Below are 13,646 nucleotides of genomic sequence, written 5' to 3' on the forward strand. Positions count from 1 at the left end.
GTTTTGAAAAAAAACATGGTAACATCGGTATCCGGTTTGTAATAATTCCATTCACCAATCAAACCATAGCAATAGAGTGCATTGACCAACCTGCTGTTGCTGCCAATTCTATCGAGGAGCAAGTCAGTTGGATAGATGTTTGCTTCCGTGTTTGTACTTTCAAGTGTAAAGTGACTAGGCAGCGCCGGGATGCAATCAAAGTTGTTTTGCTACCCATTCAACTAAAATGGCGTCGCTGTTTATCATTTAGTTATCTTGTTTCATGTGAACGTTCTACAAAGATCGCATCCGTGTGAGTCATAAACCAACATAGCAATGACATTTTTATAGCACACAGTGAGAATACGTTTCCAAAACGTTGTTTAGAAGACTGGCTAGTGTGATTTAGATACCACAATAATGCGCGAATTCAAAGTAGTTGTGCTGGGATCGGGTGGGGTCGGCAAGAGTGCTTTGACGGTGCAATTTGTGTCTGGATGTTTTATGGAAAAATACGACCCCACCATAGAGGACTTTTATAGGAAAGAAATAGAAGTGGACAATTCTCCGTGTGTTTTAGAAATATTGGATACAGCGGGCACGGAACAATTTGCATCCATGAGAGATTTGTATATAAAAAATGGCCAAGGCTTTGTTGTAGTATATTCTTTAACCAATCACCAGACGTTCCAAGACATAAAGCCAATGAAAGAGTTAATCACGCGCGTCAAAGGCTCGGAACGTGTGCCGATATTGCTAGTGGGAAACAAAGCAGACTTGGAACACCAGCGGGAGGTTTCACAGGCGGAGGGCTCCAGCCTCGCGCAAATGTGGGGCTGCCCGTTCTTCGAGGGCTCTGCCAAGAGTCGCATCAATGTGAATGAAATGTTTGCAGAAATCGTGCGCGAAATGAACGTTAGTCCAGAGAAGGACAAGAAACCTTATTGTTGTTGTACAGTGCTTTAATATTTAGAGTGTAATGTGGCATTTATTTCTCGTAAGACTGCAAGAGGAGGCAGGAAGGCAGCCGCGTCGGCCCGACGGCCGCCTGCCTCCCGGGGGCGCGCGGAGGTCCCGGGGCGCGCCCTGCCGGCCCCTGTCGTTGGACCTTTGGCGGCCGCGGAGCGCGTCATATCACGTTGTTAATATCTTTGATACATACCATTGTCCAATCGAGGTGCTTTATCTTATATTTTCATACTTTAGTACTGGTAGATACTCCCGCAATAATCATTGTCACATAAAAAAACATAATGAACATGTGGATTCTGATTGGAACATTATATTTAGCAAAAAGTTGTAATAATTTAAATATTGTCCTCGGCTAACTAGGACATTGTCTGATTTTTATATTACACTATATATGTATTGTAAAATAATGTTAGTGAACTTTGTATATAATTTCATGAGATTAATAATGTGGAAGGACAAAGACGGTTTTAGAGAATTAAAAGGCCATCCAAATATGCAATAAACATATATGAATGTGTAGTGTGAAGTGCTCGGGGCGAGAGTTGTACCTAAGTCAACTTGCAGATTGTGTTTTATTGTGTAAATTATGTTTATATGAGAAATCAGTAATCAAAGGAAACACAGACTTGAGAATTGTCAGTTGCGTGATTGTGTTTTAAAGTCTACCAGGATTTGTGATAATACATATAACAAAATATCTATAATAAAAGTTTTTAAGTGGGAGATTAACAAGTGAAGTTTTATTCTGCAGACTCCAGGTAACCACAAAACTTTTATACATAGTTTGCTGTACCTGTTTTCATCACTTGATATACCAGTCAATTATTACCCTACATATCACATACAAAGCTTTTTAGTTCTTTTAGTAAGATTTTAGGCCAAAGATATTACATGCATTGTTACATTGTCAAATCTATAGTACATTATTTTTCACTTATTGTCAATGATTCTTAAATATTTTTGCTTACACCTATAGTTTTGGTTTTCAATTGAAAAATAGATCAACTTAATAAACATAGTCCTTATTTATTTGATTTTTTTTATTAGATTTCATTTACCCATTTGGGTTATTTCACTTGATTTTTATATTAAATTGTGATGTAATCTATTTTTTAAGAATGTTTTGCTCTAGTAAACATGTATGAAATGACAATCACATGTTAGATGCTATAGACTTGATATTGTACTTTCTGTTCATAAATTTGGATAAAAGTGTTGATTAATCAATGAATATGAAACAGATCTAGTTACAAATGCATTGGCAGTTAGTAATCAAAACATTATCAAATGCCACTACAATAAACAAATTTCTAAATGTTTATATTAGTTTATTTAAATAGTAGTATAGAAACATTATCAAAATGTTCCATTCTACTGTAGGATGGTAATTTTTAAGTACCTTCATATTATTTTTTTCTGTATTTTTTGTTTATGCCCAACTTACAATTAGTAACATTTAAGAAGACCACAACAAGAAGTACATTCTTAGTTGAAAATATTTGATTAAAATAGTGCATTTTCTTAACATAACTCAATAGTAACGTAATTAGGTAATTATTTGTTGATCATGCTTAAGCTTACAGAAAGATCAAACAAATTATATTTTACAAAGAAGCACTAGTTTTTGTAGTCATTACAAATTATGTTGCCTTCACTATTACACTAATTTCTTTGTTTAATAAGTTATATTGGAACTAAATTATATGTATACTAGCTATTGCTTGTGACTTCGCACTCCAAAAATTAAAAACAAACTCTATGTTATTCACAGATCAATTATCTTTCTAATGGTGAAAAATATTTTAAAATCGGCCCAGTAGTATTTGATTTATTTCAATACATACAAAAGTACAAATCTTTTCTCTTTGTAATATTACTTTCTGAATATATCTTGACTAATGTTTATTATTCTAGCATTAAATAGTGCACTTTAACAAAAATCTTATACCTTTTAAAGGGATTGTAATACTTCAGTTAATTATACTCATAATTAACTAATGATAAATATGACCAATATTTACCAAGATAATTAGCACCAAAATGATTTCATGGAATAGATAATTTTTGTAATCCTTTAGCAATGATTAATAGCAATCAGCTAATGACAGTTAATTTATAAATAATTACTTTAAAAGTAAAATAAATACTTCCAATCTTTTTAAATACACTGAAGTAGACAATGCCTTAACATATTTAACTGGATTGGAATTTGCAAAGTCAATTAAGACATTTAATTTTCAATACGATACTTTTATATGGATATTTTAACTCTGCCTTGTTATAACAACCCAAGGCAATTATATTATAGTGTTGATAGTGACACAATTAAGGAAAATGCCATTTATAAGGATAGTGTGTGCCTCTAACATCAATATTTATATAAATTATTATTAAATCAATGCACTAAGAATATAATTAGGGCACAGGAAATATAATTAAAATATACAATACTTACAATTTGAGACATTATTTTAAAATTAATGTCTAAATAATCTCTTTGTTAAGTGACGATAGTTTTATTTGTTTTTAATTGTCTGTAATAATACTGGCCAAGAAGATTTTTTTTTTCTTTGCTTGTTGGTAATTTATGAACAAAATCCATCAAAGCTGATGTTAGACATCAACAAGTGTACGAATAGGGCTTAGTTTATTTTCTTTTAAATTATATGATTAGAATTAAACAAATAAAATTACGAATTACATATAAACAAATCACAATTTGCCTTGAAAGTTGAATAGGTATTATTTAACAAAATTATTTAAAGGATAATATATTGTTAAACTCTAATGAATGTTTTATGAAAATATTTAATCAGAAAGAGGTGTATACATTATAGGGATACCATTAAAAAGACATTGTTAAAAGTCCGAACAGACGAAACAGGTAAAGGGCTCGGGGCCAACAATGAATTCATGCACAAATTAATTTCAATAGCGAGACGTGTTTTGGCCGCGTCCCCACCACCACGTCAGTCTGAAGTGCAGCGACCGTCGGCGTCGGTCGCGGTCTTATATGCATCACAATACGGTACACTTGAGCTTGTCACGCGGCCTGTTCATTCAGATGTAATCAAGTCGCATTGTAGCAGTATTCTTATGCAGGCGACCCTCCACTCCTTCAAACACAAAACCTCTTTGTCGTACATAAAACGTACGAACAAATTTTTGGTGATTTAATGCATTTTAGATTATGATTCAACTGTAGTACATTCTTTAGAGTGGTCATTTTCAATTGATTTATGTAACTATTGTTTAAGATTGTTTTTAACTTACTCTTCAATGACCTTGGCAGCGAAACAAGGAAACAATTGTTACGGTAACCATTATTAATCCTACGTCTGCAGATTTGTAAGTGTATAATTCTACGAATAATCTATTCAGTTGTCATAACAGTTTCTAAACTATAATTCAATGACCAGTGAATGACGAGATGGAAGAAAATGATGACTACGAAGAAACCAATTACGCGTCGTTGCAAGGTCTTGCGGCAGTCGACGTAAACGGTAAGTATTAAGTGGACACGTACAGCCGCCAGTGATTAATGCAAACAGACAAGTCTTGACTCAGCTGTGCATACTGCCTCTTATAAAATATGTAACTTAGTCATAGATACCGACGTCGCATATGTTTAGAGCATATTATAAGCATTAGGTCTTAAGTGTCCCGATTTAATCATACTAATATTATAAATGTGAAAGTTTAGATGGATGGATAGATGGATGTTTGTTAAAGTTTGTAGCCTAAAGTGCTGAACGAATCTCAATAAAATTTGGCATCGATGTAGAGGATAGTCTGGAAGAACACATAGGCTACTTGGTTTTGTTTTATCTAATACCAAGCGGACGGCGTCGCGGGCGAAGGCTAGTTAGTTATATTTTAACATAATAAGTTAATATGTCATGTGGCGGAGTATATGAAACGTAAGTAGATTTATGCAAGGTCTTGCCTGGAATAGAACCATGGCGTTGATGTTCTCCCGCGCACGGCCGCGCTCGCCACTCGCCGTCGCCACGGCTGCGCGTGGGGCGGCGCTCTATAAATACTCGGCGCAACGTACTGTGGTTGCCCGCTCCATATTTTGCCTATCTCCTCACTTGTATAATTAAAAAAAAGGGAAAATAAACAATAAAAACACACTCGACTCCACTTCAGTAGCTCGATTTATTAGAAATGAATTTATTGTCCCATTAAACAATGTTTAAATATCGCAATGCACAAATATTTAATAATATTACACATTAAAAGCAATTAATTCATAAGAGTCGCATATAAGGGGCAATAGAAATGTATTGTTATTTACTAAATAAGGCATGAATCGCCGGGTGCCCTCAGTTCTCATGCTCTGAATGTTCTCATGGAAACAATCAATGCGGGTATTTCTGTGTTGTTTAATTTGTACAGTTATAAAGGGTCATTAAATTATGTTATTCTTGCGCAGTATTGACCCTTGGTAACATCTTATTACCTAATGAATGGACCATTGTTGAGAATTCTTTACCTTATAATTTAAACCATTGCCTTATAAATTGAAAGTACTGCTGTAATGAAATGATTTAGTTTAGTTAGTTTTAAAGTTAATTTGTCTAACAAGTTTTTTTTTTATTTTTTTTAAGTTGTAATTTTTGCTAACAAGTCCAAACGTAAAAATTGATTTTACAGAATACTTTAAAACTTGATTAAAAGAACTAATTTTACTCAACTTTTTATTGCGATAAGGATTGTAAACAAACATTATTTCCAAAGCGTTTCACTCACCCCGGTATTTATGATCGTTCCAAATTAAAATTAATTATGTTTACTTACGTGCTGCGTTTTACCAATTAGCCAGTTATTCTCGATGATGAAGGCTAATTGCCATAATGACCACGCCTTGCGGATACAAATGCAAAGTGATTACTATAGTACAAAAAGCTAAGCTACTCTGTGCTTTTTTTTATAAGAGAAGGGGGCAAACGAGCGGCGGGAATACAGGTGTTCAACGACGCCCATGGACATCCGCGACACCAGAGGAACAGATGCTTTGCCGTTTGAGTAAATTGTAGGCTCGCTTCTTGAAGGAACCCAAGTCGTATTGGTTTGGAAATACCGCCGAGGACAGACCGTTCTACAAGGCGGCTGTGCAGGCAGTTGTATTTGTAAAAATTGAATATCATGTCCATGAGTGTTAGGATACAGATTGCATCAGTTGTATTCAGAGACCCGGTGTATTTTGTACAGGTACCTAATATCTTTTTGTATTATTTCTACGGTAGCTTACAAGAACAATTTATTAACGTTTTATATAAATGTACGCGTAATGGCACTTATACATAAAGTATTTATAACACTCGTGACGTAGACGAAGCCTAGATAAAGGCGATGTTGTTTTTGTGGCAAACAGCTTCGTCTTTATCTAGGGTACGGTCAAGAATTATTCATTTACCATTTTGGATAGAATACCATAGCCTATAGCAAAGTCAAGCACATATGTAATTTTTCAACCAAATTGCTTTGCGAGCGTCACATGATATTTACCAAAATGGGTAGGAAATAAATGTCCTCGGCTGTACTCGTGCGCGGCGCTGTGTTATGTAAAGTGCGCACCGGGAGCCGTGAAGCTCGGTGTCCTCGCCCGTGTTGTGCAAGGCGTAGGCCGAACAGCCTTTGCTATGTTTCGAGAGCATGAATTGAACGTGTTTTAATTCCAGGCCCAATAGACCGCCGCTGTCTAGAAAACTAGCCGCCCACTCTAAAGCTGGTCAATTTATATAATAATTTAGTGTTATAATGTTCCGAGACATCAAATATCTTGCATAACATAACCAGATGAATGTAATTTATGTCATTATTTCCGAAGACAAAATCCCTGTGAATATGTATCTGTTTTCTTCATTAATTTGATTAATTATATCGTTTCGTTGACCTAGAATTATAAAGGGGTAAAGCCATAGAAGACCGAAAGAATTAATAAATAAAATGTTACCTATTTCGAGTTACAGGTAAATTATAGGGTTTATTTTTAAGATAATCATATCCAAATTAACTAAAACCCTCGTTAAACTTATTACTAATTTAATTGTCTATCATGTCTAGGAATTTAAATTACTTCAAGTTCTCAGATCCTAGTCATTTAGGCTGGGCTATTTTACGATCAAAGAGACTGACGCCGTTCCACGCAGATGCACTAGCGGCAAAGGGGACACGGAGGTCGAAAACCAAGGGAAAAAAATCAAGAAATACTATGGTATTTTACCACGACAAAAAAATAAATAAAAAACAACACAGCAAAACACAATGAAATGTTTGCGCAATACAATATCTGAAATACTGACCTAAGAATTAATGTTACTTTGTTATGCTAGGTTTTAAAAAGAATTTGGATTTTTGTCCAGTGTCCTAGCAGTAAACTGGTACTGCGGTGTGGCGGCTGCTTAGTCCTTGTGGAGTTGCGCAAACGCCCACCTTGACTTGCATTACTTGCACCCAACAAGGCGCGCCAGTTTTACCCAGCGATATCGCCATATCTTCTGAAAACGAAGACACGTATTGCTAACGTATCGCTGTTTATGTCTTTCCTTTCTTTATTTAGATTTAATACGAAACTGGTGATATTTTCGTTAACTAGACAAAGAATTATTGTACTTTGAGGTGACGTATGTGCCCTAGATGTACTCCTATCTCTTAAATTATCACTACACAAGCTTTCGCCCGCGACTCCGTTCGCGTGGAATTAAAAAAAACAAAAGTGATTATCCTATGTGTTCTTCCAGACTATCCTCTCCAATCATACTAAATTTCATCGAAATCCGAACGGCTGAACAGCCGTTTAGACTACAAACTTTAACAAACATCCATCCATCCATCTATCATTTGAGAATAAACCAAGGTGGTCTAAGGATGGCGAGAAAAACAGGGATAAGAGTACGGTATTATTCGGAAGTAATGCAGATGTGTTTCTTAATGACATTGCATAAATGCTAAATTCGCAAACGGGAAGTTACGCTAATTATAATATTAAGATGTACTCTTTGAACATAATGTTACATAGTACAAACGACTTTCCTCGTAAAACGCCGACCTGATTTAGTCGAGTGTATGATAATGGTTCATACAATGGAGGACTTTGCTCCTTTGGTGTTCTCGGTATAGCGTTCCTTTACAATGGCCGCATATTTTACTTCATTAGCGTTGTCCTCAAAGCAAAAAGAACTTTCTATATTGGAATATAAGTATGTGATATCTGTTACATTTTTGTTAACGACGAAATTTACGACTGCAATAATAAATCTTAAAAGGATTTAAATAAGATCTGATATTGTTTGAATGAGATGAGACGGCGGGTGGGATGAGCCACACGTGCTCGGTGCGAGCTGCGAACGACACAATAACAAAGTGAGAGACGTGCATTGTGCTCGCCACAGTTCGGGGACGCGACGTGAAATGCAGCCACGTGTTGAGCAGGTTTCCTTTTAGTCAGCTTCCGTTCGATCATTTTACATTTTTAAGAATATTTAATAAAAAGAAGCATTACAAATGACTGACACTTGCCAAGGCGTACAAACCATCTGTACATGTTTACTTCTTAAATAACTTAGGCATTGTCGTTGATATGCTTAATAAAGTTACAACGCATGACAACGAGATGTGAGAGCTATTATCGAATAAATGTTAATTAATTTCCTCTTCAATAACAAATTTCAATGGATTTATAGATAAAGGTTAGGGACTTCAAATTGGCACCATGAGAGGCGCTGTTATACTTAGTATAAAACATCTCTATCCACATTGAACTTTTATCTAGTGAAATACAACACATTGATTCCCTTTCCATTACTTTCCTATCTTCTTTTTCTACTCAACTTAGCGGAAAACACAGCAGTACATATAACTTTTAATGGTGCTTAAAGTTCAATATTTTTGTCTTTATTATATTAACATACGACGAAGTGTAAATTTAAACGTATATATATTTGGCACTAAACATAATGCTTGTCCTGACAATGGATTTAATTCATGTATCGCGTGTGATAAACGTAGTATGATCCGTTGGTATACACATCCGCGGCCGCAGAGTCAAACACTACACGTAATATATGTGCATATGTGTCTGGCCAGTTAGGTATCATAAACATTTATATTTATGGAGGCGGGCGCATCCATCGACAGTTGACTTCCGCTCGGGAATGCGTTGCTCTTTGACCGCAGCTGATTTATACACTGTTGCACTCCATCATTTGTATACTGAATTAGATTTTTTGATGTTTGAACCTTACGCTTATAAAACGGATGCGCTGTTATGGATAGCTATAGCTTCATGATTGAGTAATGAGTGAATTAACCAAACAGGGGGTTGGTCAGGTCATATATTGCTTATAGTTTCGACTGCAGAAAGATTTCTTCTCTTTGAACATTTCTGTCCAAATACAAATAGATTTGTCGTGTTTAAAAAGTTTGTACAAGGTTATTACTAGATATCTCCATACTCAGGTCGCCTGTATATCGCGATTATACCAGATGAATATTAACAGGCACAAGTTATACATACCATCGTCAGAAGTGAAACTATAACGAATTGTATATCACGGTACATGTTTGGTGCGACTCGTTAATATAAATGTATAATAATTTTGCGTGCGTGTGGCGCAGTGAGCGCGGCGACATGCGATGCCGGTTGCCGGCCGACGCTGCGCCCGCGACGTGCCTGAAAGTGAAATTATACAACAATTTCAACTGTTAATTCACAATGTTTGCAATTTTATAGCCAACGCTTGAACGATACTTATAACCAATTAAATTTTTATCTCGTTACTTTTTCATGATATTAAAAGAGGAGACAATTAAGTCGTTCACCTGATGGCCGGTGAAACGCTTACGCGTGGAAACGGTGATACGGAATAATTAAGGAGCATAAAATCTTGGTAACACCACTTCGTCACGCTTCACTTCGCACAATCTTCTTACATTTTTTTTTAAATCCAGTAAGTTCTATCAGACAGGGGTTAAAAAATGCGTTTCGAACTGCAGTACAAAAACATGTAAACCATTCTACACGATGTGTTTTTCGATGTTTCAGTATTCGTCCAATTTTGGACCACATTAAGGGTTCTTTACACATGTCCTTATTAAAAATTATTTGAATAAATATAAAATGTTTCTTTTTTGCCAATCTTGCCTAATTCGTCAAATTGCAACATGAGATAATCTATTGTTCTTGAAGTACAATTGTGTTGAGTCATGTTCATGAATACGTCACTACGCCATTCCTAAGTATAAACTTATATTCTTAACGACAAAGATTTTATTTCCTTGAGTATATGTTCATTGACACAGTTGTTTGAAATCCTATTTAGCACTATATATGTAAAATTGTAACAAGTTGCTTTTACTCAGGGTATTTTACTGTGCATATAAGAACCTAATTCATGGGTTCAGAAACAAATACCGAAGTTATCTATATCATGCGGCCTTTGTTATTTTAGATAATAATTCTATTTTTATAATGTAATGGCGGAATGTGGCAAAATTCTCATTCATAAAACATGCGACATACACGTGTCCCGTTTTGGGGCGACGCGACGCAACCCTCATTGTAATACTCCCCGAAATTCCGTTTAGAAATTCTGTCGCCATATTTATAGGCGTGCGAACTCCAACCGAGCTTTGTGTAGAGTCGATTGAGCTTAGTGAAGTTGGTGATTTGCCAAATGTATGTCAGCGTGTTGGTGTGGATGTTTCGAGCGCAAAGTTCAATGCCGATATGAATGTGCGTACCAATTCTTGGCTTGCACCACACTTATTTACAAATGCTAAAAAAACTTGAATGAAAAAACACGCAGTGTGTGACATTACTCATTTATTAATATGTATGTTGAATGAATTCGAGGAAGTTGTATTTTAGAGTTTTAAAAATAAATTTAATTTTTTACTAAAATTCTTTGATTTATGTAATGACTGATTTAACACGCCATATAATAAAGGGTTTTATTTGTGCACGTTTTAGAGACAAATGCAACATAAGGCTTTAGAACACCACTTTTAAAATGGAGTAAGTATTTGTTTGTTAATAAATTTAGAACTAGTAACCCAATTTATGATCTTCTGATTAAACAGTTCACATGCAAGTTGATTTACAGCCAGAATTAGGTACTCTTCTGTTATTAAGTTTTTATATGTAAATAGAAATTATGAATCACTACTGTAAAGAAAATGTTCTTGCAAATCAATATCTAACAAAGGTCATTGGGAAGTGGTACAACTTTATGCTGATACGCGTGTAGTGCCGGAAAGAGCGAAAGGCGCTTACCGCTGTTTCCCGGTGAAATCGTATTCTCACAAGTTAACGCAAAAAGAGCTGGTATAGTTCTACAAGACGTTAAGTCGCGTGCGCACGTACGATCAATAATTTTGATACATTACACGACACGCAACGACTACCAGTAACAACATAGAATGATTGTCAAACATATCCATCCATCAAAACACATAAAAACGTAAATTACTATGTAAAACTTAGGTAGGAGGTAAATATTCGTGTTCGTACGTGCGTACGCTGCTTTACTCGTTGCGTGTTTGCGCGTGCGCGTGCGCCTCCAGCCGAGCGCGCCGGAGCCGCTCGTTCGCATCACGGTTACTGCGATGGCACACAGCCAATGCTCCCAATATGTTTCAATGTTTATAACCGACCGTCGGTAAGGCATACACTCGCCTATTTACCAATACGCTATGATCTGCGGGCAAATTAAATAAACCGAGTCAAAAGGAATACTTTGTTTGTTTTAGCCGAGGCTTTTCTCAAAAGTAAGACATCTGTTGCGCTTTGTAAAACGTTTTACATCTTTTTTTCTTGTTGGGGTGTTAATGTACAGTCGGGTACAATGAGGCTCGTTGACGGGTCTCCGGTTACACTCAAATTAATAAAAACTTTACTCAAAACTGCGTTAACACATGTGAACATTTTTAAATACCATAGGGCGTTGATGTCATTTTAAATACTTTTTATTTAAAGTAGTATAATTAGCGTAGTAAATGTAATAGGCGAGGCGATAACAACTATGCCTGAGTTATTAAAATTCCTTTTTAGTTATTTTGGTGTGCATCGATTGAGATTGTATTGGTGCTCTACCACGTGATATCAAGAACTATCATAATAAGTTACTGCTTACTTACTAAATTATTCTTTAAATTCAGTATCACTAACCAAATTAGAACCAAAAAACAAGGATACTTTTTGCTTGTTTTTACAAATTACCTCTAAAGAAAAAAATTGGTTATAAATAAAAATTGTGCCGCAGATTGAGTGAAATATCGGCGCTGAGATACATTTTATTGAACAATTTATGTAAGATAAGGTGCGCTTATCGTTGTATGGACGTGCAACGTGACGTGACGTAGAAAGAAACGCAACAGAAATACGACGATATGTCCAGTCACCCATGAAACAGATCGACATTTTTGCAGTTGAACATTAATAATAAATGTGAATTCGTTATCAAATCATCACATCAATTCCCAAATCCAGATATGTCTTCAAGTCCAGTTTGACACAGAGCTGAAAGCTGTGTTGGTACGATTGCATGAATTTTACTTTTTTCGCATCTGTCCTCGAGTTTCTTGAATAGAGAGAACACCCGTTCTAAAAAAGTACACGTTTTAATATGAATTCTTGACACACGACAAGTAAAGGATACAAAATTATTAAGTAGTAGTAAATAATATTAGAGAGAGAATTTAATAAATAGTAATAACATACCATAGGAGCGTCGGTGGCTCAGGGGTTTAAGCACTTGACTTGTAATCTACAGGTCTTGGGTTCGAATCCCGCCGCCATGTACCAATGTGATTTTCGATTTTTCGAATTTTCATATGTACATAATTTACCCGACGTTCTTACGGTGAAGGAAAACATCGTGATGCAACCTGCACATATCAGCGAAGAAACTCAAAGATATGTGTGAAGTCAACCAACCCGCACTTGGCCAGCGTGGTTGACTATGGCCTAGTCACCCTAACTTTAGGGTAGGCTCCGAGCCCCTCGGTGGGGACGTATAGTGAGCTGGTGATGATGATGATGATGAGTAAATAATAATATATAGTTACGATAGGGTTCGTCGAGTTATCCACAATAAGGTTGACGTTATTGTCTTTGTACTTTACACACCAGTATTAGGAACCTCAGGCGTTGTTGTAAAAAAGCAATCAACTCGTATTTCGGATCTAGTAGACAAAGTCCGTAGCATGGTATTAAAGTTAAAGGCCTTATAATAATTTGTAAACATGAACTCTTTATTGTTTTTCAATTTATTATTTGTATGTTTGTTTATACTTAAACACAAAGAGAAAAAAACTCATAGTAAAGTAAATACACCCGAGGGACAAGGGAGACTGTAATATTTAGAATAACAAAGGATATATTTGCCAATTATGAGTGTAATTTCTAATCAGAATAATAGTAAACAAAATTTTGAGTACATTTGTCGTTTTCTTCTAATACGCAAACGTCCTTTAACAGCAGTAACTATTTGACCCAAATGCTTAAACTGCTCTATTGTTTGAAGAGGACACGCATTTAACACAATAGGCACGTTAGCAAGTTACTGAGAGTGTGTCTTATAACTATATTTATTACGTAACAAGAACATTACTCGTTATGAAACGTGAAATCTTTAAACAGGACCAAGTCATCAAGGTGAAGTTAAAGAGAACAAAATTATTTAATG

General features: G+C 35.6%; 1 protein-coding gene across 1 annotated transcript; it reads left to right on the top strand.

The window, feature by feature from the left end:
* The first annotated feature begins 57 nt into the window (after positions 1–57).
* Positions 58–1,680, top strand: LOC106100791 (ras-related protein Rap-2a). Its single transcript, XM_013279816.1, has one exon. The coding sequence runs from the start codon at positions 400–402 to the stop codon at positions 943–945; it is 546 nt and encodes a 181-aa protein (XP_013135270.1). The 5' UTR covers positions 58–399; the 3' UTR covers positions 946–1,680.
* Positions 1,681–13,646: the final 11,966 nt, after the last annotated feature.

This window comes from Papilio polytes, unplaced genomic scaffold (genome assembly GCF_000836215.1).
Source record: "Papilio polytes unplaced genomic scaffold, Ppol_1.0 DF824047.1, whole genome shotgun sequence".
In the NCBI taxonomy this organism is placed as follows: domain Eukaryota; kingdom Metazoa; phylum Arthropoda; class Insecta; order Lepidoptera; family Papilionidae; genus Papilio; species Papilio polytes.

Coding starts and splice junctions, on each gene's coding strand:
- LOC106100791 (XM_013279816.1), top strand. CDS start 400: ATGCGCGAATTCAAAGTAGTTGTGCTGGGATCGGGTGGGGTCGGCAAG.